Raw genomic sequence first — 26803 nt, 5'->3', positions numbered from 1 at the left:
ATTTTCCAAACTGTTCAGTTTCCATATCTAAGTGGCATTATAAAGCGCTGTCATATGTATTTCTTTCAGAATCTTAATCTTCCTGGTTAGAAGCCAGTGCTGTCTTTGACTACACTTGTCAATAAGAAATGCAGGACGTAACTTGGGTCTCTAGGGTTTGAGAAGACGCTCTTAACAAATCTGTCGCAAACACCACCAAAATCAGCTGCATCAGTCGCACCCACTGTGAAGCTGTGCCTGCAGCCTGGATTCTTGTAGCCACCAAGTTCAGGTCTCCCCCACGTAATCTAGAACAGCTCCTTCAGTGAGAGGATGCTTATGCTACATCTTTTTTTGGGTCCGGTGTCTCACAGGTGTGTTTACAGCCAGGACATTTTAGCTGCACGCTGCTCTGCCAGCTTACCACGTCATGGACCAGTGTGCCTCGCTCCTCCGACAGTGGGACTGGTGTGGGAAGCAGCCTGCGTTTCCAGTGCCTGCTTCTTCTCCAGGCCTGCAGCTGAGAACTGAAGGCAACTCATGCCCTAGTCTCTTTCTGGCAGCTTTCAGGCCTGCAGAACTTAAAGCCAGTTTTGGCACATAATCCTCAGCAGTGCCTTTTATGAAAATAAACTTTGGGGTTTTTGAGAAGCACTGAAGCCGCATGAATTGAAAACATCACGTTACCAACTTTGCAAGGGGAGTGACAGATTGTTCCACCCTGCCCTGGTGCCATTGTCAGATAAGAAAATGGAATTCTTCACTCCTCACGATGTTTCCTTGGGTGCAAAAAGAAATACAAAGTCTTCATAGCTAGAACTGATTCATGTCAATTCTGTAATGGCAAGATACTTCAAAATTACTGTCTCATGTCCTTTAGGGTATTTTTTCTCTTTAGCAGTCTCTTCTGTTAGAACATATTTACAGTAGGTACTCTTTTAAGCTAGAATTTCTGAAAGGATTCAAAGAAAGAAAACAGGGAAATTACCTTGACGTTCAGTGACAGCTGTAATATCATGTAAATCATTACTAATGGAGAACAATTATGGAGGCTCAGAGTCGACTGTAATAGATTTTTCACACAAAGGAGGAAGGATGTTGGACCTACTGTAGAGCTGTGAAGAAGTAATTACATATCATCTTTCGTACCTAACAAATGAGATATTTTTAAAGATGTCACACTAGCTGTGACACGCTCACGAACATCATGTTCTCGGCAGCGGGGTGTTTTGTTTGCATTTACATCTTTTAGAGCGGCCATCTGTACTGCAGCATTTGTGTGCTGCTACATATTTTGGGTGTGCGTGCACGTTACCATTTTCAGTTTGCGCAGTTGTTCAGTAACCTGTTACTGGGTAGTACGTTGCAGCCATTTAGGGTCCCCGTGCTGCATATGCTGTCTGTTGTCTTGCCTCAGCCAACGTGCAAGTTCTTTTTCAAAGTGACTTCTTTTCTACTTAGCAATGTGACCTCCTCAGGACTAATACCTCCCGTAGAGGAAAGACATCCTATTCTACAGTGGTATTTATACTGAGGTCTGAGAAGGTTTAATGAAATTTAGTAATTTGATGTTCAAAACTTTAGTGAGAGATAATTATCCATAGCTTATGAAGATGAAATAGATGCTACTTGAATGCTCCCTTGCTTCAAGGACATAATGCCATTCGCTTCTGGCTATTCTGTTATTTTTCATCTGATTTTTCAGTTCTCTCTCTCAGCACTTCCCTTAGTTATGACTGGTTTTTAGTTAATGCCACTTGTCTCCTGCCTCTGCCTTACAGATTGTGAAAAATTACTGTAGGGCAGTGTGCATTGACCTGGTAGATAGAAAGCTTCAATTGCACCTTCAATTGGAGTCACCTTTTATTGCATCCAAGTGGAAAAAGAAAGCGACACTAGGACATGGCACTTACTCTGCCTCTTTGTGGACCAGAGCCCAGAACCAGGAGGCACCCCTCCACTGGGCTGCATTAGGAGAATTCCAAAACTTGGGTCCAGCCCTGCACCTTGCTTTGTAGGTTGCAGTGTCGTGGAAACTCAGAGCTATGTTGTAGGATCATTTAGTGACCTGAATATAAATACAGGACCTTTGTCAATGTCAACAGTAATGTTAAAATAAGACACGTTTGGGGATCAGGGCACATCACTTATTTGCCTGTTGTACAGATGACAGGTACTGAAAACCTGAGGTGCCACCCTGTTCTCCACCTTTGTCCTGAAGTGCAGAAGTCTCAAAACATCTTTGCTTACACTAAAGGATGAGCGATGTTTGATATGAAGGAGTTTGGACTTGACGGTATAAAAACCTTGGATTCTCAGAAGTCAGTTTCAGTTTCCAGCATCGGTTTCCCATCTGTGAAATGGATTTTATATTTAACAGCTAAGTGAGAATGAACTGAGCCTAGATTACATCCATGCCTTGCTTGCATTAACTGGAAAAGGCTGGTGTTCTTCCTGTATTTTGGACTGGCCGGGATCCATCTGACCATTTGTAGAAGCCTTTGCGAAGGAAAGCAACCCCTAACAATACTAGTTGAAAAAACTGCATATTTTGTGATCTTAATCACTAGTCACATAAAAAAATCTTCAGGGTTTCTCGAAGACGTAACAGGGTCAGGGCATATGTGTTGTCTTTCAGTTTATCCCCAAACATCTGTTTTCCCAGTGAATAAAAGTGTAAACAAGAGTGAGAGAACAGTTTATTTTCCTGACTTCAATCTTTTTGTCAGTCTCTCATCTCAGAATTGCACTGTAAAAGACAGTTTTGGGAAAGGAGCATGTTCTGAAATGTTTGCAACGTTTAAACCTTTGTTTCCAGTGATAAAAAATTTACACTGAAAGCATTTTGACTAGCTCATCAATTCACTGCTGTGAGAGACATCACAGCTTAAAAATCTTTAAAATGTGTCTATATATTTTTATTTCATTTTTCTTTGTGCTCTTCTCTTCTTCCCATTGCAGGGTTGTTCAGATGCCTGGCTGCTTGAATGCTACACTAGTTTGATTTAATTCATGGCCACCTTTGCCGCTTGTTGCTTTGCCAATATAGCCTTTAGAGAAGTCCTGGATTATTGCTGTGCATTAATAGTTTGTCGTTAGAATAATTAATGTGTGCAATCTATCCTGTGGTTTAAAAAAAAAAAAAACAACAACCAAACAAGAAAAAAGTACTTGGGGTTTACTCCTGGGCAGAATTGCCACATGAATGTTTCTAGTGGTGATGTTCACTTCACCGGTTCTCATTGCTGTGCTGATGCCAAGTGATAATTGAGAAACTGATGTGGCTGAGAGAACCAAATTTGTACCAGACTGCTTTTGCTTTTTTTTCTTTTTTCCCCAAACAAACCTGTTTTCATCATGGCTGCCACAGAAATATTTGCAGCAGTAGAACGCTGGAGGCAGTTCAGGGGCAGGAATTTTCAGATAATGCAGGAAAGAGTAGAGATGACTTGGCCAAGCTGAGTAAAACACATTAGTTCAGTACCATTTTCTCCTGCTGCTACCTTGAATTGTCTTTGACTTCCAGCCTATGATGAGAATAGTGTGCTCGTCTTTACAGGTCTTGCTATCAGATACATCACACAGGTTATCTTTTTCAGGGTTTTAAGGCATGTATTTTTAATTGTGGGAGTTAAAAAAAAAAGATAGTGTGCTCTGAAGCAATTACATTCTAAAACTCACTTAATGCATGGGAGACTTCACAGATCAAAGCATGCTGTAATGTCTTATGATGGCACGTCGTCCTAAAGATGCCAAATGCCCAAGTGGAACCTGGGAATGTTTTAGTTTTCAGAGTCTTGTAAATTACTGTCGTAAAACTGCCTAGCTGAATAGCTTCAGTTACGAAGTATTGTTTCAGTGTCATGAGATGAGGGAGTAGAAGAAGGAACTTTTCTCACAAGATTTGTATTATTTCTGCAAACATAGGTAGTGGATTTCAGGAGTTGTGTTGCTTAGGGAAACTGTTGCTCGGCACTGGTGATTAGTTGCTCTTCAGACACCGCTAGGTGAGAAATATCTGGGGGAAAGGATTTATGAATCCTGTATAGCAAGATTTTGCATGTGTAGCTTAATGAGTGTATGCAAGAGGCTGTGGGAAAGCTACTACAAAATCAAAACATAAATAAAATCCAAACAATTGGAGAGCGACAGGGGCTGAGACTTGGAACACCACCACCCACCCACCTGCACTTTGTAGACGGCCTAACACCTTGCGGGACCAAAAAAAACGTTCATTGTCTCAGAGGACACGATGCTAAATTGTGGTGTGAAATGTGTCCCCCAAACTAGCAATTACAGAACTTCAGGTAAGGTCTTGTAGATGAGAAGATAGGGTTTTAATAACAGCCATGTTCTTGTCAGGAATTTGGCAGCCTAACTGTCCAATGGCTCTGAACAATGGTTAACGCTTAAGCGCAGGATTTCTGGCCTATTCCATTTCTGATGCAGCTGAATCAATATCAAAGTGGCATTTTTTGGTACTGTCTGAATCCAGAACATACAAGGAAGCATCAACAAATAAGAAAATGAACGGGCGGGGGCAGGAGGACGAAGAGGGGTGTTGACTTTTTTGATGCAGACAAAATCTACAAAAGGTGGCAAATGGCTGCCTGGACCCAGGCCTCCATTGGGCAGGATGATGCTGGTCCTGCCCGGGCTGTCTGCAACCTGCAGACCGGCCTGTGCTCCCCAGGTGCATGGAATGATGGTTGGAGGAGGAGGGGACAGTTTGTAAAGCAGCTTCCCCAAAAGAAATTTGGGGGTGTGGGGGGCAGAAAATTAACCTAGAGCAGGCAAGGTTTGTCAGGTTCAAGATGTTGCTCTGGTTCCTGCCGAAGCAAAGATGAAATATAAATTGACATCGCTACCAGAGATAGTCTTGATAGGTTAATCTCAGAAATGAACTCTCTCAAAATCTTCAGCGGAAATGAGATTTGGTAGGATTAAATGTGATGTAGGAAGAATGATTAGTGGGGTCAGTGACCTGGAGAATGTGGATAAACTTTGGGAGCAGAACTCTCAGAGAATATGGGGGATATACAGATTCATGAAAGAAAGTAGTAACTTAAAAGTCTCCCAAAGTGGAGCAGGAAGATCCTGTTAAATGTTAAAGCAAGACATTTTTTCCTTTCTAGAAGCAGGAACAGTCGCAGTGGTAAAGCATCTCACAGCCCTGCCTGCAGCTCTGCCATCCTCTACTCTCGAACAAGCCCAGAGTCACCACATGGAGTGAAAATCCCCACAACCACAGAGGTGGAAGGGCCTTTTGCAGGTCTCCAGTCCAACCTGCTACTCCAAGCAGGCTCAGCTGTGAGCTCAAACCCAGTTGCTGAGGATGTTACCCAGCCAGGTCTTAGGAACCTCTGAGGATGGAGACTGCACAGCCTCAGTGGGCAACCTCTTCTTGAGTTCAAGAAAATTCAAGAGAGAGCTAGAGTCTTCCGACTTGTGTGGGAGGACATAAGAGTGTTTCAGGTACTGTCCCAGGCTACTTTAGTGAAAAGTAGTCTCTGGCAAGTATAGGACAATGCAGGTCTCAGACTAGTTGCCGAAAACCATCTGAAAAGGAGACCGCTGCTTGGGTGAAGAGAGGTTAAACATCGTTGTCACCAAGCTTGGCTTAATTTCCACATGTTAGGGAAAGAAGGGAAAAAAAGAAAAGAGGAAAGGATCAGGTGAGTGGGATGTACAACTGAACGGTTAACAAAGGTGAGAGCTGACAGGGCCTTCCTTGCTATAGTACATTTTAAGGCGAAAACATAAAGGAGAGGTAAAAGAAGATGAGGCCTTTTTAAAGAGTAGAGAGAGTAAAGAGCAGAGAAAAGTAACCTGGGTGATGATTCTCTCTTATGTCAGAGAAATAAAGGCAGTTTTCATCAATGAACTTCCTACTATAGTTGGTGGTATTCAACAGGTTTACAAAAGTGTTGGCCAGGTTTATGTTTATGAGAGAGTGGATTTATGTCCTGAAGACAGAGAATAAAAGAGTAGAGGCTTAGTAAATTACGGTGGAAAAGATCAGCCAATAAAGATTATTTCAGTAACTGTTAGAGGGATGAAAAGCCCTTTTTTATTTGAAGCAAAGACAGACAGATATATTATTGTGCCATTATATGGCATGCCCTTACAGAGTGGTCTGAAGGGGATATCTGAGAACACGAGGACTGCTGCTGTGCGCAGTCCCCTCTCCCCCAAATATTGGGGGAAATACTTCCTGAGCAGTCTGCGTTGGCGGAAAAGGCAGTAGGCAGGTTACAAGTCTAGTCCTTGATCGATGGAGATGACTGATAGCTACATAAAGTAGCATACAGAAAAGTTAGCGAACTCATTACAAGGCTTGTTTAATCAATGCTCTTAAAGAGGAGAAACTCCTTCCTCCTGGAAGCAAGCAGAGGTATTTGTAATACCATTAAAGAGAAGAAGAGACTGGTTGTCATCTATAGGTATTTCATTCGTGCACATTGACTAGTTCTCGCTCCCCCCATATTGACAGAGTAGTAATATGTTAGCTATGTATACCCAGAGCAGTATGGATTCACGGGGGGGGGGGGGGGGGGGGGCAAATTTCAGATAATAATATAAAAGCTCTGCTATGAGGTATACAACACAGAATAATAACAGGTAAGTTATCTGGGGGTCTCCTGACAAAGAAAATGCCACTGAGCAGGTAGAGGGTATTTAGAAACACTGCATTTAGGAAAACGTGGCTTTGGAGGTAAGGTGAGACCTTGCATCTCTGCTGCGTATAAGGGGTTTTAGGCTTTTGAATGAGGGAAAGGAACATCTTTAGGCTGGTTAATTAACATGGCAGGAGCCTCTGTGGTGTCTACAGCTACAGCAGGAGAACATCTGTCTGCAGCAATTAGGCAGGAACTTCCAAACTAAAGGGCTGCTCACAGATGGAGCAGATAGCTTGCCAGGCAGATGATGTAGGGTTGTTTATACAAACCCACTTTTCCTCTTAAAAGCAATAGAATAGCAAACACATATTGTTGGCAGTCTTTGGGTATAAAATTAATTATGATAAATCTGAAATGTTAAGTGCCTGCTATTTTGAAAAAATTACACTGGGAGGGGTAAAATCCTCAAATTCATTAAGCCGGGTAAGAATTCATACTAATGTGACAGAAAAACACAAGGACTTATTGAAACTTTATTGTACTGTATAAAATAATACAAGCCTTTGAAGAATGGGTAGAGATGAAGCTTTCTCGGGTGTGCAGAATAGCTTTCAGTAAAATGAATATATATCTACTACCTGTCCTATTTATTACTTTTGTTAAGATTAGAGAGTCAAGATTGTCAAAGAATTTCTTCTCAGAATCTATCAAATGTGTAATCCTGTTTTGGTCAGGGAATATATTGCCCTGCAAGGAGTAGGATAGGAAATCTTCTGAAGATACTTGAAGATACCCTATGGTGTAGGAGAGGTTTTTCAGTACGTTTATTTTTACTGTATGTAATGTTAATATTATAGAAAAGACCTCATAGCACTATGTGCTCCACTGTTGATTAGATGACAGGATTTCATGACAGCTAAAATCTATTTGATCTCAACAGAAAATATGGCAAGACTTAGAATGTAAAATCTTGGGAGAAAAGAATCAGGGAAAGAGTTTGAACTAAACAGTGGGGAAAGATGTAGAATAGTTGCCTTTGGTCTCCCCCTGCTCCCTCAACCCTCTTCTAATCTACTGTAAAGAAAACATTTGTACTCTGTGGTAACTATTTCTCTTTATGATCATGTACATTTTCTGATGATGGTAAGTAGTGCTATAGAGGTTGTTGGCAAAGGTGCTTGTTTTTCCAGTACCTTGTAGTTGTATAAGAAAGTCAAATAACAGCCTGTGTACTGGTTTAGCTACCTATGCTTTTCTCCGAGAAGCTCATTTTATAGAGAAAGGAAATCCGATATCCTACCTTTTACAACTGCTAGACAAGGTATTGCTCAAAGCAATAATTTTCTACCCTACTAAAACCCACGATTTACTAAAACATAATTCAGTTTTGCCATCACATATCAGATTAGACTGATTAAAAAAAAACAACCAAAAAACGGGGGAATAGCCATATCTGAAGGACAAACATTCTGTCACCAGAATCTTCTGAATTCCAATAGATATTAGTATGTAGTATCATGTTTTTCCTTTGTATGCATTAGTACATTGAGGATGGATACCAGGCTTACTTCATACTAACAGTTACACACATTCAATTTTATAATGCAAATATTAACCTCAATTTCTTGCAATTTCTGTCTGTTCCACTCCAGATTTTTACCTGACTGGGAAAAAATTTGATAATAAGTGAATTTTGGATCTATTTTTTCAGTGGGACCAAGTGTATTGGTCTCTGCTGAATTGTCCATGAAGCCTGACATGAGTGCTCTAGGAGTGCAGGGTGTCACTGCTGGTTTTCAGGAGGTGGAGTTCTGTGGCTGCTGGATCAAGGTGTTGAATACGTGATATTTTCAAGTTGTAATTTGCAGCTGAGTTTCTAATCTGAAATGTCAAGACTCCTCAGTAATATCCAATCAGAACAGTGTGTCTTTATAATTACAATAGGACCCCGTTTGCCTGAGGTTGTCTCCACACCCACCCCCCCAACAACTTTTGTTCTTTGCTGACCCCAGTGGTTCCTGCAGCATCTGAATGCAGATGCAGACACTCAGTTTCTGAAAAAGAAAGATTTGGGCACAGGGACTGCTGTCCCTGTCTCCGGGGCCTGGGGGACCACTGGCTGGGGTTCTCCTTCCATGCGTTGCTGAAGGCAACCTGTCCCTTTCTTCTTGTTACTCCCAGCACCACCGCAGACCAACACAGTTACTTTTCCAGGAGCCCCAGTGATGATGTCAGTTATTGAGATAGGAAAATGAGGTCACAGAGAAGATCAAGCAATAGGAAAGTGTCTGGGTCACCTCCAGAAGCCCATTCCCCTTTCTATAGAGTTGAAATTATTCTCCCATTTTATATGCAAATGGAAAGTCAGTTCAGGAAAATGAGATTTGTCTTTTTCAGGTGAAAAAGCAGGACAGGCTGTTCAGCTCCCTTGTGGGGAGTAACCACTGGTAGGCTTTTCCACCGGCCCCTGTGCAAATGAGATCTCTGCCCGGCAGCCATCTGCATCCAAGGCTGCTGACACACCTGGAGATGGGCCAGCAGATCTCAGAACAACCGCAGGAGCCAACACAAGGACTGAATGCACCAGTACTTGATACCTGAGATCTAGGAAAAACTGTTCTTCCGAGATCTAGGAAAAAAAGATTTGCTGAGCTTTATTTCATAAAAATGGAGAGAATAGGAACATCTCATACTGAAAAAGCAAACCTGAAGTGTGAGCTCCGAGCTGCAGTATACTTGCCACCCAAATAAGATGGTGCTGGAAGAAGTGATTTATTTTTCTCTTTAACAATCCCTTTGTGCTGCAGTGGATCCTGTTGCGTTCTGGAGAGAGAATTACTCAGCAATTAGGTTTTGGGGAGGAACAAAACAGGAAACTTACTTTAAGGTGAACTGGAAAATACATAGGATTTTAGGCATGCTTCTGCCTGCTGGTAAATTTTTAATCAGTATTTTTCTCCGTGTAGTTGATGTAGGGTCTGTGTTTGAATATTCATGAATGCAGTGTTCATTACCTTGCTACACTTCTGTGGGAAATAACAGAGTACACCATTTTTCCCAGTAATATGCATTTGGTATTAGAGCCTTGTCCAAAACATTAGTCAGTTTTACAACTATAGACAGAATTTTATGACATTCTTCAGTAGTGTGATTATGATGAGTTGATTCTGACAAATCTTCATGGACTTTCTCTTCAGTGTAGAACGAAATTAAAATTAAACTCTTTCAAAATTTGCAAGTGTTAAGGTGTTTCACAGGTTTGGTGAGACCTAGCAAAATATTTGAGGAGATAAGGTTCTTGTGAGTTTTCTAGCAAAGAGTCTCTGAATTGCTTTCCTGTAATAAATTCAAAATCTGATTTGCAGAACCTTTGCATTATCTATCATTTGTATGTAGAGTCTTACCATTTAAGATTGTTTTTCATGCAGTTCTTGATTTTTCTTTGGTAATCATTAGCTACTAATTATACTGTTAAGGTAGAGTCCAGGAAAACCACAACTTTTTTCTGCCTGTTACTTTAAGATATACTCACTGTTTATCCAAGCTGATGTGTTTTGATGAAAAAGACAATAATCTTACTATTATTTCTGTGTTATGTCTTGCAATTCCCAGAACAACAAAGAAAAAAGTCTCTGCTTAATATGAATTGCACAAGAGTATGATGAGTCGAGAAATACTTTTTATATGCCTTCACACGCACATGCCAAAATAGTCTTTGCCAGAGTTATTCTCTATTGGAATTTACAGGGGTTTGTGAAGAGCAAATACTGAAGTGCTGTCTTGCTCTTTCTCCTTTAAAATACTATCTGAGGAGGAGCCTGAGGAGCTGGATTGCCCAGAAAAGGATCTGTTCAATGAATATCTGAGACAGAACTCTTATGTTGCTAAGCTGTAATTTAAAGGTAGATTTTGAGACCAAACGAAATTAAAGTATTCTTTGTACAGCTTATTGTTCCTTTGGGATTTATAAAAACATCTCCAGTAATTTTTGCCTCCACCCAAAAAAGTCTGTTTGTTTGTTGCTTTAGAAGCTTCACATGGCAGTTTCCTCCTCTTTCTGAAAGATTTTAGCAATTATTTGAATTCCCTAAGAACGTGTTAAAACACAGGAGGCAAAAGCCTCAGCTTCTGTTTTCAGCCCTAGTTGTGGAGAAAGGCAGTGTTGCAGTGTACGCTGTCAGTGAGATGAATTGGCAGTTCTCATGTAAAATTGTTTGAAATATTTATAGTATTTTTCTTGCTGGTTTGGTTTTGCTGTTTTTCTGTATTAACAAAAACCAGGAATAAATGCCCAGGGCTATTAGTTAACTTCAAATAGAAAGTAATGTAGATAGCACAATTAAGTAAGTTTACTAGTGACACATCTTAAACGATGAGGTAATTGGAAGACACTAAACAGGAAGCTGGAAGTCTCTTGGCCTCCAGAAGGTATGTGATGCCGGGCACACTCTGGACCGCCAACATCCCTGGGTGGCTGCCTCGCTGGCTCCCTTGGGCACCGGGTGCGGGTGTGTGCCTCCCGGTCATGTTCTTGGCACTGACACAATAGGTAAAGCTTTGGCACAGTTTACGCCAGCGGTGGGCCTGAATTGCAGGCCTGGCTTTTAGGGCTAGCTCCAGTATAGTGGCTCATGAAGGTTGACTTCTGTGTTAGGCCAGTTAGCAGATTAATTAGTAGCACAATTTTTACAGTGTTGGTTCATGAGGGTGGTGAGGCACTGGAACAGGTTGCCTAGGGAAGTTGTGGAGGCCCCATCCCTGGAGGTGTTCAAGGCCAGGCTGGATGGGGCTTTGAGCAACCTGGTCTAGTGGGAGGTGTCCCTGCCCATGGCAGGGGGGTTGGAACTAGATGATCTTCAAGGTCCCTTCCAACCTAAACCATTCTATGATTCTATGTTTTTGGCCGTTCGTGGTGGGTTTGGAAGATTATTAAGCGAACATGTATTGATACTGAGGTTGAGCAGCAAGTTGCTGTCTGAAAACCAGATTTTTCCCCCACTATCTTGTGGAAGGACATACAGAGTAGGAGAAAGGAGAAAAATACTTGTAATCCCCTGCTCTGTCCATCCTCCTCGGCGAGGGGCCAAGCACGATCCACTTCTATTTCCAGGGCGAGACAAGGTTCCCCTCCCTTCAGGTACTCCTGGCCTTTCCTCCCAAAGGGTAGTGTTTGGTGCAGGTCCCTTACGTGACACTGCTGGTCGTAACTTCTGTGTCAAAGTGAAATCAAGACTAGGTGTACACAATTAGGGGATGAGGGAAGAAGATGGTGATGTAAAGGATCATTGAAAGGGGCACTGGTTCCAGTGAGCTTATGAGTTTAAACATATTTAAAACTCTAGATATCTTGCTAGTCACTCTTCCTTCCAGATATTAATGTTTTGCAATTTCTGGAATAAGGAGCTGGGATAGAGACCCATATTCACCAGAACAGGTTGGGCAGAGGCTACCTGGCAGCACTTTCCACATATGATGGATTCAGCAAAGCCACGGTTGCCAGCACATCTGCTGGGGAAGAAGCCCGAGTGCAGGCTGCCCCTGCCGCTGCCTGGCGTCCCGATCGGTGCTCAGCCATCTCAGTGTAAGGGAAACACGAAACCAGGTTCTGGGGAAATACCAGTCTTTGCCAATGGCAAGCCCCTAATTAGATTTGTTTATCAACAGTTTTGTAATTACAGAAATATGTAGCTAATTGCTTTTCTTTGAGCCAGCTCATGCTCACCTCTCAAGAATGTGCAATGAATAAAGAAGGTAAACTGCTATTTAATTGTACTTTAGACAGTAAATATTTAATGCAACTGAACTATAACAGTGAATGGGGCACAGAAAGTAGGCTAGTGTTTGAGTAACATGAGGTTATTCAACAACTTTCTCTTGCGCTGTCCTTTTCTAAAGTTTTAAATTTTAAATGCATAGTACATGGCAAAGATGGTCCAGATCAGTGCTCTGTTTATGTGCAAGAAGTAGCATATTTGCTAAATTCTAGCCAGGTTGGGGTTCTGGATTTGGTGGATTTGATGTTTTTGTTTGTTGGTTTGGTTTGTTTTTTTTAAGATCAAATCAGTTGTTTGAAAAATACAGTGTAAAAAACAGGAAGAGAAAAGCATTTTCCAAGCAGTAGAACAGTGAAGCTCAGCTTCCACTTTTTACAGCTTTATTCCTGTGTCATTTTCATCAAAATGAAAAAAGTTCCACTGCAAATAGTTATATTGTCTATATATGCTATTTTTATTTTTTTCTAAACAGAAAAACATTCTTATAAGAAAAAGGGGGTTTTATCAAAATAATATTTTCTGATGAAGAAATATTACTTGATAAAGTATGGGCTAGCTCAGGAAATATTCATCTTGAATAAGCAATTAATCCTAAAGTTACCTGGGATTATTTTGGACAAAGTTCTCTTGCCTTATTGTTCAATAATTCACTGAGTTATGGGGTATTTGTATGTTCCACAGAGAAACTAAACCAAATTTAAAACCAGTAAGGTCTCCAGCTGTTTGCCATAGATACTGCTTTTGAAGACCAAAAAGACTTTATTGCAATATATGATGTACAAACAAAAGTCAAATCATTAATCTTAAACATTTGTTCTTGCAGTCTTGTGTGTAGATACAGCTCTCGATCAGAGCAAAGCTTCAGGTGGTGAGTAAAGTTTTCTTCTGCAAGATACTACAGGCATCTTCTTGTGATGCCAAGCCAACGCTCAGCGCTTCCTTCTCCTCCTTCCCCTTTTTATTGCTCTCTCCCAGCCATGAAGACTCCTGGGGCAGCCCCATCAGGAGGAGTAACCGGCCAACACTGCTGGGCTGCCTGATACAGTACTGCAGCCTCAGGAGAAGGCCGGGAGTAAAGGGGAGGCTGAATTAGCAGTGAGTCAAAGAGCAGGGGAGGAAGAAGAAGGGTCACACCTGAGTTAGGAATATGTACGTATGTATAGCGCAGAGGGGAGCTGGAAAAGAGGACGTGAAGAACATGGAGAGACTGATGAGGAAGGATCATCCTGTGGCTAATGCACAAGATTGAGACTCATTTAATTTATTGTGTCTCGCTTACCTCTAAAGTTGACTCTGCACTGATGTACCTTAAAGGGTTGTGCAAGCACCACACGATCTTTAGACAGAAGTGTTAGATACAGGGAGACAGGCCGAATCGGCAGAGATTGAATCTCCTGTTGTGTGAGGCAAGTGGCAGCCAGGCAATTCCAGCACAAAATGAAAAGGGAGTAAATCCCAAAGGTCCTGCACTTTTCCTGCACGGCTCCTCCACAGGCAAAACTGCCATTGCACAAAAACTGTTGACAGACTTAAGGTTTTGGCTGATGTTAAGCGTTTCAGAAGTAGGTAATGTGTTGCTATAGTGGCAGTTGCTGCATTATTTACAGCTTTGAACACCAGTCTTTTGTAGTTTCATTGGAAAGGGAAGGTGTAGAAATCTCCTGGGCAAAGCGGTGGAAATAGAGGGAAATTTTCCTAAGTGTCCTGTTAAGAGTTGAAAGCAAATGTTGGTTTGATGGCATGAGTAAAAACCTCTGCGTTCATTTTCTTTGAATGTTGTCTAACATAACTGCTGCTAGTACAAAAAGCAGAGATCATTAGTTTTATTGGTATTATGGCAAAGTGGTAACCGTGACCAGGATTGCAGGTAGAAGATGCTGTTGGACCCCTGAGGCCCTGCATTAGAGAACTCACTGTCTACACAGGACAAACAAAACACAGGAGTGGAAAACCGAGGCATGGAAAGGAAACGACTTGTTCCATAGGAGTCCAGGAAATGAGCTCAGTGCTTATGATTACCATCCCACATTTTAATTCCAAGAGTCCTCTCAGAAATATATATGTTAATCTCAAATTATTGAGCATTTCCCAATGGAAGCTCCATTTGTTCTATTCCACTTAGGAATTATCAGCATTTTTCCATTAATATTTATGTCAGTATATCAATTGTTATTTTACATAAATTAATTACATACAATATATAAAATTTTAATCATTAGCTAAGTTAGATACACGTGGATTGTAGTATCAAGCAGTTTCAGCTTGTCTACATAATAGTGCCTGTAGAAAATGAGAATGATGCCTTGTGGCTCATATAACTCGTCAGTGTAACCCATGATAATGCTCAAATCAGAAATCCATGTAATAGAATAAAATGTAGATGTTTGAGAGAATTCAGTTTGAAGTTGCAATACATAGGCAAGTGCAAAGGGGTCTCTGAAAGAGCAGCTATATCTAGAACATTATTACAGTTAATAAAATATAATTTATAGTTTGGATAACAGCATCTGGGTGTAACTATGAGTGAATAAAATCGTCTTTTGGGCACTGGCCACAGAAGTAGCGTGGCCTAATGCACTACACAGAGAGATCTGAACTCTATACCTCTTTTTGGCATTGGTTTTGGACAAAACACAGTTTCTTTGTGCTTTTTTCTTTTGCACAAAATGAAAGTCATTATGTTAACTACTTAACCTATTTTGGAAATTTGTGTATATGGAATTGGAAGTGTACAAGTCTTAGAAGTTTGTTATTAAATAAATGTTTATTTTAATAGTTGGGGGTCTAGCAGAAGACTAGAATCCAAAAAGTACAAGTTAAACATTTAATAATGTGGTTTTATTTATGCTGTAATTTATTTGGGAGAGGGGTGAGAGTAGCATGACAGTAAGATATTATCTTCAAAGTTGCCATGGTAATGCAGTCTACTACCTGTTGCTAAGAACATGCTGTAGCTGTTGTTGTTACTTTTATTACAGCTCTTAACATTTCAGGATGTATCCTTCCGTTTTTAAGGTGTTATTTTAGATTCAATTTCATATGTGAGAAAAACAGTAAGTTTTGCCGTTTCCCAGCAGGGCTCTAGAGCAATGGCAATGATAGCAGTGCAAGAACCTGATTCTGCTAACATAGCTCCCATCCTCTAATGCAGAGTAAGTTACAAGCTTACTCCTGGAACGGACCATTAGGAACCATTTAGGAATCCAAGAATTATCAAGACAGTTCAGTGCCCGATGTATGTTAATGTCCACTTTCCCTGACAAGTCAGCGATCAATATTTGGAGACAGAAAAGACTAAAGCCCCAACAATAATGCAATATGAAAACTTCAAAATACAGACAGGTGGTTCTTAGCAGTAGCACTAGAAATGGAAGTATCCAAGTTAGTAATGAGGATCCTGTGCACTGCACGTCTGGTTTCCTGATCCAGTGAAGTGCCCTGGGACCTCTTTTACTACCCCAAACACTGCTGAGCAGCAGCGGTATGGTAAGCCTCAGGTCCGCCAAAGTGCTGCCATTCAGGGCCACAGCAGCAGTGAGACTTTCAAGATGCCACCAGTCATATGCTACTGCTTGTGAGTACTATAAGCTGCAGGCAAGAATGGGAAATATAAAAGGATCACTAAAAAAAAAAAAAAAAAAAAAAGCAGAATCACATCTCCTCCTAGCTGCCTGTTCTCCTAGGCTTTCATTTTCATATTTTACTTGTGAGTTCAGGCTCCTAGATAGTAGATGCTACCTACAATATGTCAGGAATAGGTCAAGGAAAATATCGACCAAAGTCAAGATGATTGTCTAAGCTGATCCTTTCAGGTAAGGAAAGGTATTTTCAGGTATTTGCCCAGAGAAGTTGTTGAAGCTCCATCCCTGGAGGTGTTTAAGGCCAGGCAGGATGGGGCTTGGAGCAACCTGGTCTAGTGGGAGGTGTCCCTGCCCATGGCAGGGGGGCTGGAACTCGATGATCTTCGAGGTCCCTTCCAACCTAAACCATTCTATGATTCTGTGGCGGTGGTGATAGATGATTTCTGTCTTCTGCATTTGTAGCACAGTATTTATACAAGTCTCCGTGCTTTCTCATTGCATTCTTTTTTCCAAGACCTATCTCCTGCTTTTAGTTCAGTAATTCTCTATTCTTTGCTGCCAGATACCAACGTTCATCTATCTTTTCTTTCGCAATGAAAGCCATTGGCTGAATTTTGCAAAATTTGTGCCAGCAAACTCCCATATCTGAATTTCTCCTGTCTACAAAATGAAGTTTGTATGTGAATAAGTAGTCTGTGTAATTTGCCCATGTTATGCTCCCTTTCTGTCTTTGTGTCCTGTGATTTAGCACTTTATGTAAACTTTTATATGATGTTTTGTATTTTTGGCTAGAAAACACTGATAGTTGAGTAATTATCACACAGTAGTATCAAGGAGATGGTTATTTCTTTTTATAGAGAATGGTACTCCAATTACTATTGCATAACGAGCACTGGGTTTTGTTTTAACTCCTCTGTGGGGTAATACTACACTGTACCAGCATACACGGTACGTGTTGGAGAGTGTGCCCACGTTGGTGTGACCTGCAGGTGTATGTGTCTATTATATTGAATACAAAATAAATAGTAACAGAGACGGGGATAATCACAGTGAAAAGCATACTTACAGATAAGAGGTTTGGTGTGGTCTCAGCTGTCTGAATACGATCCTCACGGGTAAGGTCTGGGATTCTTCCCCCCGTATGCTGTGCTCATAACCGTGGCACCTAATTTAGGAGCAGAGGTGTCTTAGGCTCGATCTGCAGTCAAAGTCAAAACCATGCAACTCTGAAGGACAATTCAGTCTCTTTAAGTGTTAGTGACTGGGCGGAGGCACCTACACCTCTCCACTGACTGACACCTGCGAGTAGATGAAATACATCAGACCTTAAGGCAATAATTCATAGGCCATTATCAAACTCGGAAACAATTGAAAGCATTTCCAGTGCAGTATAATGTATAGACATTTTTGAAAGCTACCTTCTTTAGAACATGAAGGATTGTCTATCCTAATTGACTCAGACCATTTTTTCAGTCGGAGGGAGCTATGTAGTTTTGCAGGCTCTGCATTTGCTTATGCAAGAACAAACAGGTCTGTGAAGAGGGTAATACGGGTACTGCTTCGGTATCTGAATTTCGGCTGACTGCTGTTGCCGGGTTCTCTATGGCAGTTTTCTCATCCTCTTGGATTTCGGTTGTCTGCAAGCATTTTTTCCAGTCTGCATGTTGTAGTAGCTTTGCCTCCAGATATTTCAGTTTAAAATCTTTTCTACAGATTTACTGATGAGATCTGATACAGTCTACTGGAGGATTTCAAGAGTGTCTGTAAAATATTCCTTTACCTTTACTCCAGATGTCCATTTGTCAGAATGGACCAGCTGTTAAAGGCATGCCAGTGGATCCCAGGCTCTTCCTCTGGCTGTATATCCAGATAAGCTATGCATCAATGCAAAAGTGAACTTACCACGACACTTTTAGCATTGAGGAGAGTTTTATGAAGAGATGGTCATCTTCTGTTTCTTGCATTTTCCTGATTGGCACAAGCAGTGTTGGTAATACTGTTTAAGAGATTAAGATACAGCAGTTTTATGGATTTGGTCAGTAAAGGAGGGCAGAAATTACAGTTGGCAGGTACAGTCAGGCAGCGCCACTACTTTATGTTGAGCATAAGACCCACCATTCACTCCAAAACACAGTTTTGTAAGGAAACAGAGAATGAGTGAAATGTTTCATCTGCAGCTGTTGCTGGTCTGGAGATGGAAGTTTGGATAGCTGAAATTCAAGTAACTGACTGATAAAAAGGAAAAAAAACAAAAACAAGCAAAACCCATTCACAGGGTAGGACCACTGCATGGGGAATTAAGTGATTTTCTGTGTAAAAAACATCTACAAAACCAAATTATGGTTTCTCCACCATCATTGTATCCCCTTTTTGTAAAAAGGGAGTACCAATAGTTATCTTCCTTTGCAGAGCATTCTGAAATGAAACCGCAGAATGCATTGGATGAAATCACTATTTACGAGCTCATTAGGACGGTTACCAGAAATAGTAGAACTGTACATCCTATGGCACAGAAAACCTCATGTTTTGGAATATTTACATGCTTAAAAATTCCGTGCTTACAAATGGATGAAGTGAGGTGGCTGCCCCAGTTTCTCCTGCTGGAGAGGAGAGTCATCCCGCCTCTGTTACCTCTAACATCAGTCGTCATGTCTGTTCACTAGAAATGTTCTTGTTCACTGAAAATCTTATGCGCATGAGGAAATTGGCATAAAATGCTTTCTGCAGACAAGAATTTACAACAATAATCTTTATAACACTAAGCAGAGTGAAAATAATCCAAACAAGCACAAATCACCATGAACAAACATTAGACGTCTTCAAATCAAAATTAATTCCAGTAATTCTGGTACTTGTTTTTAACCTGACTTTTCCTCTTGAGTTTGGTGCTTCTACACAGCAACACTTCCCTCCTTTAGAAAGCTTCCCACCAAAACTAGAATGATGCTTAAAAACATCAACAGCTCATCTGCCTTCATCTCAGAAATCCCAAGCCTTTTTGTATCTGAAATAGTAAAGGAGCCAGGGGCTCCACGGACTCTGCGAGAGGCCTAATTACTGCCACTCGGTTTTCCAGAGAAGGTACTCAGCCGCTGCAGTCCTAAAGCAGTCAGCTTAAATATTTGGATGAAAATTGTAGAAAAGCTTAACTAGAATAAATACTTGTAAGCTCTTGTGAATTTGCTGCGGTATTCCTGACTTACCACAGGGAGCCGTGTACTAAATAAAATCAATACCGTAGTGGCTGGTCCTAACTTCTGCTGCGTGAAGCTGCTCTGTTGTTTTGTCACAGCTACGGCCCTGTTTTCTCCCCTAATCTGCTGTGCTTTCTCGGTGAAATTGAATCCCACGTCACTTCAGGCAAGTCTTGGAGAAGTTGTTTTCCTCGGTGCAGATGGCTCTTTCCTCCAGATGTGTCAGGCAGCTAAGAGCTGCCTCAGTCCTTTCTTAACCTTTCTGCCCGTCTTGAAGTCACGCTGACACTACGGCCGCAATAGTACTGTGGTTCTTGCCCCACTTCCAATTTTCACAGAATCACAGAATCACAGAATTACCAGAGTTGGAAGTTCCCGTGACTGCAAGCTGTCCTGCATGTCAGTCCCATCACGCGCTGCACAGGCGCCTGTTACCTAACGTAGGTTTCTTTGGTTTGTTTGGTTTCTTTCCTTGGCTGTTTGTTTTAACAAGGAGGAAGTAAAATTCACAGGCGCAGCCTCCCCTGGGAGATGTTCCCGCTGGAAGCCCTTGTGGCGACTTGGCTCTGGCGGGGGTGCAGCCCTTCGTGTTTGTGGCTGCAAATGATCCAGCCTCGCATCTTCAGCCCGACGCAGCCAAGGAGAAGCCTGTACCCTCGCCATTTCCCTTCACCCTGCTTGTTTCACTTGGGAACACAATGGGCTGTCAAAATTTCCTGCCCTGTTTCCACAGAATCCTTCCTTTCACTCCAAAAAGGATTATTTATCTAAAACTGCTAATTGCATAAATTGTCAGAACAATTGTTTAGCTTGATCTTAAGGTGGAGAGCAAAGAGATGTAAAGGTCTGGTGGACTGATGAAAGTTGCCCTCAAAGTCCTCTGTCAAAGCGAAAAAAAAGAGAGTCTGGTGTGTTGCCATGAACGGCCCTTGTCTCTCAGAAATTAAAAGTCATGTGGTATGGTGTATATCTGGTACGATGCCTGTTTTTATTATCTCTGTTGAGTGTACTTAGAGGTAATTATAAGTAATAGGGAAGAATACAAATGTTTTCCAAATAAGTGAGCCAAGAAAAAATAGAGGAAGGCAGGTGTGGTTGATTAGCCTACCACCACTTCCTAACTAATCTTTCTCTAATGATGTAGAAAGAGACTAGGTGGCACCTGGCAAAGTATTTTGAAATAACAGATTCATGAGGTAGAGCTACTTGATAACATCTTTGACTCATCAGAAACTTGCCTTTCCTAAGGGTAAAGTTAATAATCCTTGAATATAAGGATTTTAGTGGTTTTTTACTTGTCAGCGGGGATGCAGATTTATTCTGCATATAGAGTCTTCCAGTGCTAGAGACAGCCCAAAATTTTATTGTGTGTAAAAAAATGTAAATGACACAAATAGCCAATTGGAATCATCAGTTATTTGCCATGACTTTAGGTCCTTGGCTTTGCTAGTTAAGTAAAACTCATTTACTTTTTCTTAGTTTGAAGAACATAGAGCCGGTAGCAACTTTATCGATCATTATGCATAGTCCTTAACTGTTTTAGGCCATCTTTCAATGTCTGTGAAGCCCATGCCGTCGTCTGCTTCAACTGTTTTCATCCCCTCCTTCAGAATGGTATTCTTCTGATCACCTAAATGGTTCTTTTCCCACTCTGCTGCTTATCAACGGTGGGCATTACTCGAGGGTGATTTTATGAAATGGCCCTTTAGTGCCTTGATCATCTTCCCAGAGGTCCTTCTCTCTGCTTTTTCCAGGAGGAATTCAGCTTTTTCTCAGAGACAGTGTTTCAGATGAACTTACACCAAGTGCTTTGACTAATGGAATCAATACCTCCCTTACTTTCCCTCTCTTTACTGGGGTTACCTTGCGCGAATAGTGTACACACGTGTCTGAGTTGGCAAGTCTTTAGTTCTGTAGGAGACATGAGCAGCCCCCTGAGAGGAAGCTGGACTACCAGTAAAATGGAAATGGAAAGTGCAGGTAGCTGGGCTATAGAGCAGTCAGGGCAGAGAAGGTGACAGTACCAGTGAACTTCACTTAAAGTGGCTGTAGCTGTATATACCTGCTATCTCCCAGCTTTGTGTTGTCATCAAGTCTCACTAGTGGTCTCCTAATTCTGTGTCAAGATCATCAATAAAAAAATTTTAAGTCCATTCCCGATATGAATCTTCTGCAGATCATGCAGTAATTGTTCCCAAGCAAAAGCTTCCTTCCAGTGCACCTTATCTTCTTACTTTTAATCTTTTCCAACTTAGTTTTTGTACTCTCCTCTTGCCTTCTCTTACATGTTTAACAAAGTCCATATGGTTGAAATGCACTACAGTATTGATTTTTTCCTCTAACAACTATTTTATTCAAGGTAATTGAGTATCAAGTTTTATCTTGCATGATCCACTTTTGGTAAACCCAGATTGTGTTTTCTTCTGTGTTCCAGTTGTCTACCTACCTCTAGTGTTCTGTTCATCAAAATTTGGGGTCATACAATTAAGATCAGAGTTAGGGGATTTTTCCGATACATAAACATTACATTTTGATACATTAACTGTGTACGGTTTTGTTATGATCTAGTACTGTGATACCTCTCTTGGTCTGATAGATATATTACTTCATGTCCAGAAAGAAAATCTGTCTTTCTGGGTTTACAGCACTGTGTGTCTTGGTTTTTTTTCAGGTTTTTGGAATTTTAATTTCTCTCTTTTTTTTCCAAAGTATCTGTTTATGCAGGGCATCATTTGCAGTTCCCTGTTAATTCATTGGTGCGTACAGAAAAACAAAAGCCTCAATCAAGGCATGCTCTGAATTTAAGCCCATTCTTAATTTGTCGATGCTTGTATTAGTGACGGGCTCGAGCCTGTCTGATTTTGGGGGGTTTATATAACGCGTACCATATGCTTGCCATTCTTACTCTTTCTGCACGGATCAGCCAATCTGATGGGTCTACCTGTGGCGGAGAGCAGAGCTTTTCAGTCCGGGTGCTGCCTTACGAGCTCTGACTCATGGGTGCTGGTGAATCTTGCTTCGGTGTTTTGCAAACTCTCCAGCTATTCGCTCCACCCTTCTGCCCTTTAACAGAAGGCTCGCAGGGGAAGAGGTTTAGATACCTCCATGGCCGCCACGTGGCACGTGATTTTGAGCTGCTGATGAAGGTAGAGCCCCGCTATTATCATTCCTCGGAAGCGCAACGGCTGAAGAGCAGGCAGAGGTTTGCACCTCCTGCCCCTGCTATCGGGAGGGGTAAGTGGGGTCAACAACAGCTTGAGTTGTTTTGGGCTGGTTCCTTAGAGCGAGCGGTTGGCAAGCGGGAGCTGCGTACGGGGAACATGTGTTCTGTCTCTGGAAACAAAAAAAGCAAAGCGAAAGGAAGGATGAGAGAAAATAGCTTTATATTTATAATCAAAAGTGACTTGTTTGAAATATTCTTAATTTGAGTGCACGCTCCTATGTCTTTCGTACCTCTAAGGACCCCTAGAGGGCATGGAAGTTTTTCTCCATCTCGAATATTTAACTTAATAGTTCTACTTGGCTTTCTTCCCTGAAACATAATTGTAAGCACATTGTAAGTGAACATTAGATAGAAAAAATAACAGCATCTAACTAGGTCCTTCTTTTATGCTGCAAGTTGTTTTCTTGTTTTTAAACACAAGCAGGAGAAGCTAGCGCTAGCAGCCAAATTCTTAAATTATTTTTGTTTCGATTAGTCAGATGCTATATTCGTATCCCAGAGGAAGCACAATTCAAACTAACTAATAATTCATAATTTTATTGCAAACTTTGAGAGGCCTACAGTGTGAGCTGTCTGAGGAAGAGCAGTGGGTATGCTTTCACCACTATGGGCTTGTGTTTCTGTAGAGGAGGAATTGGTACGGGGAAGAACTAGAGTACTCTAACCTGAACCTCTAAGATCTCCAAACTTCATCTTAGTTAAGAATTTTTAATATTTTCGTCTTGTTATTTGCCTATAAAGAAACAATTACATTAAAGTAAAAGATATTTAAGGTTATGGAAATGTTAAAGGGACATCTGCTTCCCACTACTTCCTGTCTAAGTAAGAGTTTTTGTAACTGTTAGTCACCCTGAGTAGCATTTTTCTCCTTAAATGGGTTTTGCCTATTTCATCAATATTACATGGTAAGTCAGGTACTAATCAATGGGAATTACACAGCGATACTAATTCTTCGTATTGTGTTGCCACTTTATGATATTTAAATATACATCCTAAGGCTCTGGAGTAACGCTTACCTGAGAACATCAAGTTTCGCTTACATAAAGCAGCTTCAGTGTTTGAGGAGAAGGCTGACATTTTCCAGAGTGCTGAAAGAGCAGAAGGTAAAACAAAAGCAAACAACCAAACAAAAGATGCCTTAAAAAAAGTTCATATTTTGTTTGGGGATTTTTTCATCAACTCGTGATTTTGAGACCAGTCGCAGAGCTTTGGAGGTCAGTTGGACTGTGAGCCTAGTCCAGGGCTGAGACCTTTGTGTGTGATGCCATGACAGTCAGAATCCTACTGGTCTTGTCTGGGCAAAAAAAATGGACCTCTACGCTACTCCTGAAGCAGTGAGAGTCTACTTACTGGGCAAGAAGCTGTTCAATAGGATAAACACGAGTTTTTTTGTGTCTTTGTTCTGATAAGAGGATCAGCTGTGCTGCTTTACCCAGTTACCCAGGGATGTCATGGGAGATGATTTTTTGGACCTTGGTTTTCCCACTGGAGGAGCGTAACGTCATCACTTTGAATAGAAAATAGATCTAGATCTAAACAGCAGAGAAAGGCAGCTGCCCCTTCTAACGTCTCTGGGGATTTTGTGTTTTGCAGGAGATGCACGGGTGAGAGGTCAGACAGGGGTTCTCTCCGAGCGCCGCGGCTCCTACCCGTTTATAGACTTCCGTCTTCTTAACAGTAAGTGCAACCCTTCCTTCGGGTCTGAATATACAAAAAAAAAAAAAAAAAAAAATCTGTATTGAAAGTTTACACACCAAAGTATCTCATTTCATACATTTCTGTAGTTCAGCAGGCTCCATACCGTCAGCGTTAATGATTCTATTATTTCCACCCAGTGTTTGACTGTGAAATGTTTTGATTATATGAATACTGAGTCTATAACGCTGAGTCTGTCAAGTGAATATAGTAGTGCCATGGGGTGTGCTGGGGAGGGGACATGGGGTGCTTCAGAATTAAAAAGATAAACCTCTGTGTCCTTTAGCCTCTTAGCCAACAGTTGGAACAGATTTATGTGAGTCTGTTATCCGGTCATATAGAATTGGCACAGAAGGGGAGCATGTGACAGCACTGACCAGTGGTTTACAATAACATTAATTTTTCCAACAATTAGAACCCAATCCAAAGCCCCATGGAGTCTTCTCATTGACGTCAATGGATTTTGGGTCAGGCCAGCAGTGAACATCTGTTAAAAATAATCTTAACCTCATTTTGATTGAAGTTATTTTGCCACTGTTGTAAATAAAGGAGGGCAAATCTAAAAGGAAAAAAAAAATAAATCGAGATCCTGTTGTTTTTTTCACCTGATGGGTTCTCTGTATTGATGCAGGCCATCAATCTAGAGAATATTTTAGCCAGTGTCTATAAAATAAAATAAAATAACATAACAGAGAAGTCTTAGTCTCGGGCCCCGTAGCATTCAGTCTGGATGCTGTGTTAACTCCAGCGTTCAGACACAGGCAGATCTCGATGTGTCTTTGTATACTACACGGACCACTCCATGTAACCTTTGAAACACAAGTTATTCATTGTCGTCATCAGAACAGACTGAAACTCCAACAGTTTGTTTAGTGATGACACTTTTAAGCTTCTACCGATTATGCTTTTCATTAAAAAGCAATTATCAAACCAAAGTTTTACATCTTACACACTGCTTTCCCAAGCGCCCGGGGAAGGGGAATAAGTAGGTAGGAGGGAGAGGGGGTGAGGAAGCCCAGCCACAAAGGGTGAGCTCTGGATGGGAGCTGGGAGAAAAGAGGGGCTGATAGGAAGGGGAGGACTTCAACTTGAGATATTCTGTGATTCTATGACAGGCTCTGATGGGCTGCATTCGCCCAAGCTGGCAAAGTTAACTGCTGCCTGGCAAAGTGCTTGTTTTCAGTCTTGCTGATAAATGGTATTTTCTAGGTCATAAGCCCATCAGAGTGCTTGCTGTGGCTGAGGTAGAAAGACATAAGGGGTAAGATGGGTCCAGCAGTTTTCCCAGGACAAAGGGAATAACATACTGGTTGAGCAGAGCTCTAAGGATAATTTAGTCCTGGCTTGCCAATAAAAAAATGCGAAGAAAAACCTGTTCTAGGCTAGCTGGAAATATTAGTATTGACGCCCTTATAAAGAGTGAGAGAAAATAAAACACTTCTTTTCATTCCTTTGCCAGGGAGTAAAGTGACTTTTATATTATTTGTTCATATGCATCTATCTGGCAAATCCATTTCTGCCGTGCTTACTACATAAGCAGCAAAAAACACGGTGCTGCACATCCTATCAAAAAGAAACATACATAAATGTCACTACAGCAGGCTTTTTTGAAAAGTGCCTAACTAATACTTACAGTAAAATTTTGGCACCGTGTTACATTTGTTTTGGGGCAATAACTGACAGGCAGCAACCATATAATGAAAGCTGTTACAGTAAGGGAGGGATGAGGCAGAGAAGATTTTGTGGTAAATATCCTCAGAAGTTATAAAGAAATGCAGCATAAAATTACTCCAGCTCCTCACTAATTCAGATAAACTGAGCTTAAATAGTGATTGTTCCTTCTACCATCTGAAATATTCCAAATGACAGTACCACCCTTGTTTTAAAGAAAGGGAAAAACACTGAAGCTCATTCTTAAACAGAGTTGACATCCATTTTGAGAATTGGCATTTTAAAAAAAAATTCAAGGCATTGCTACTTAATGTCAGACTAAAGATCACTTAAATGTAACTGTTAACATACTTACAGATTCAGTCAAACTAGTGGATTTTTCCCTACTATGGCTATTAAGGGTTAACACCGAATAGACCATATCTTTTGTTTTTTCTGGAGTGCTGCAGTAAAGTCGCTGTGTAACTTCAGACACCGTTAAGTCTTTTTGGATAGGAAAACTTCCTGCTCTCTGAAAATGGGATCTTCTGTAGCCCTAATCAAAGCCAACTGGATTAATGTTGGCTTCTTGCTGTTTGAGCTAACGTCTGTGATGCCATCTACACATTCCTCCGGTGCCTCTCTGCAATACATGGAAGCTTCGTGACTGTTATTTCACTTTGTCAGTGCCAGGCTGTCAGGACCATGAGGATTTTGCAGGATCTTGTCTGCAGGAGATGCCAGGCTTTAGCATCTGCCTGCCTTTTCTCTGCCTAGTTGCAGGCTTTCCTGGAGGTGTAGTTGCACTGGTGGATTTGGGCACTCTTAAGATGATTCTGAAATACAAAATTGAATGTAAAATATCCCTGTGTCACCAAGAACTCCTCAGTTCCGCATTGCGAGGAGCATATGTTAGCTTCAGCCTCCTAAGTCATTCCCTGCAGCTTGTGGAGACCTGCATGACCAACCAGATACTCGCCAGAAGCTTCAGAGGAAGATACGTAGCAGCTCCTCTCCCCGGGGAAGCTGTGACAGCCGATGCTTGTTACCCAGCCTGACGTGAAGACCCCCAGGAGGCAAGCTAGCC

General features: G+C 41.3%; 1 protein-coding gene across 2 annotated transcripts in view; it reads left to right on the top strand.

Moving 5' to 3' along the window:
- PDE7B (phosphodiesterase 7B) overlaps positions 1-26803 on the top strand; it is a 180076-nt gene that overhangs the window by 117372 nt on the left and 35901 nt on the right. For both annotated transcript variants that reach the window (XM_082481808.1, XM_082481807.1), the window contains one exon: positions 23965-24048. In XM_082481808.1, the coding sequence (XP_082337934.1) occupies positions 23965-24048 (84 nt within the window). The remainder of the gene's footprint in view (positions 1-23964; positions 24049-26803) is intronic.

This window comes from Vanellus vanellus (genome assembly GCF_965231255.1).
Source record: "Vanellus vanellus genome assembly, chromosome: 3".
NCBI lineage: Eukaryota > Metazoa > Chordata > Aves > Charadriiformes > Charadriidae > Vanellus > Vanellus vanellus.
Note: the sequence above shows the minus strand (reverse complement) of the source record. Positions and strands in the feature narration are given on the sequence as shown.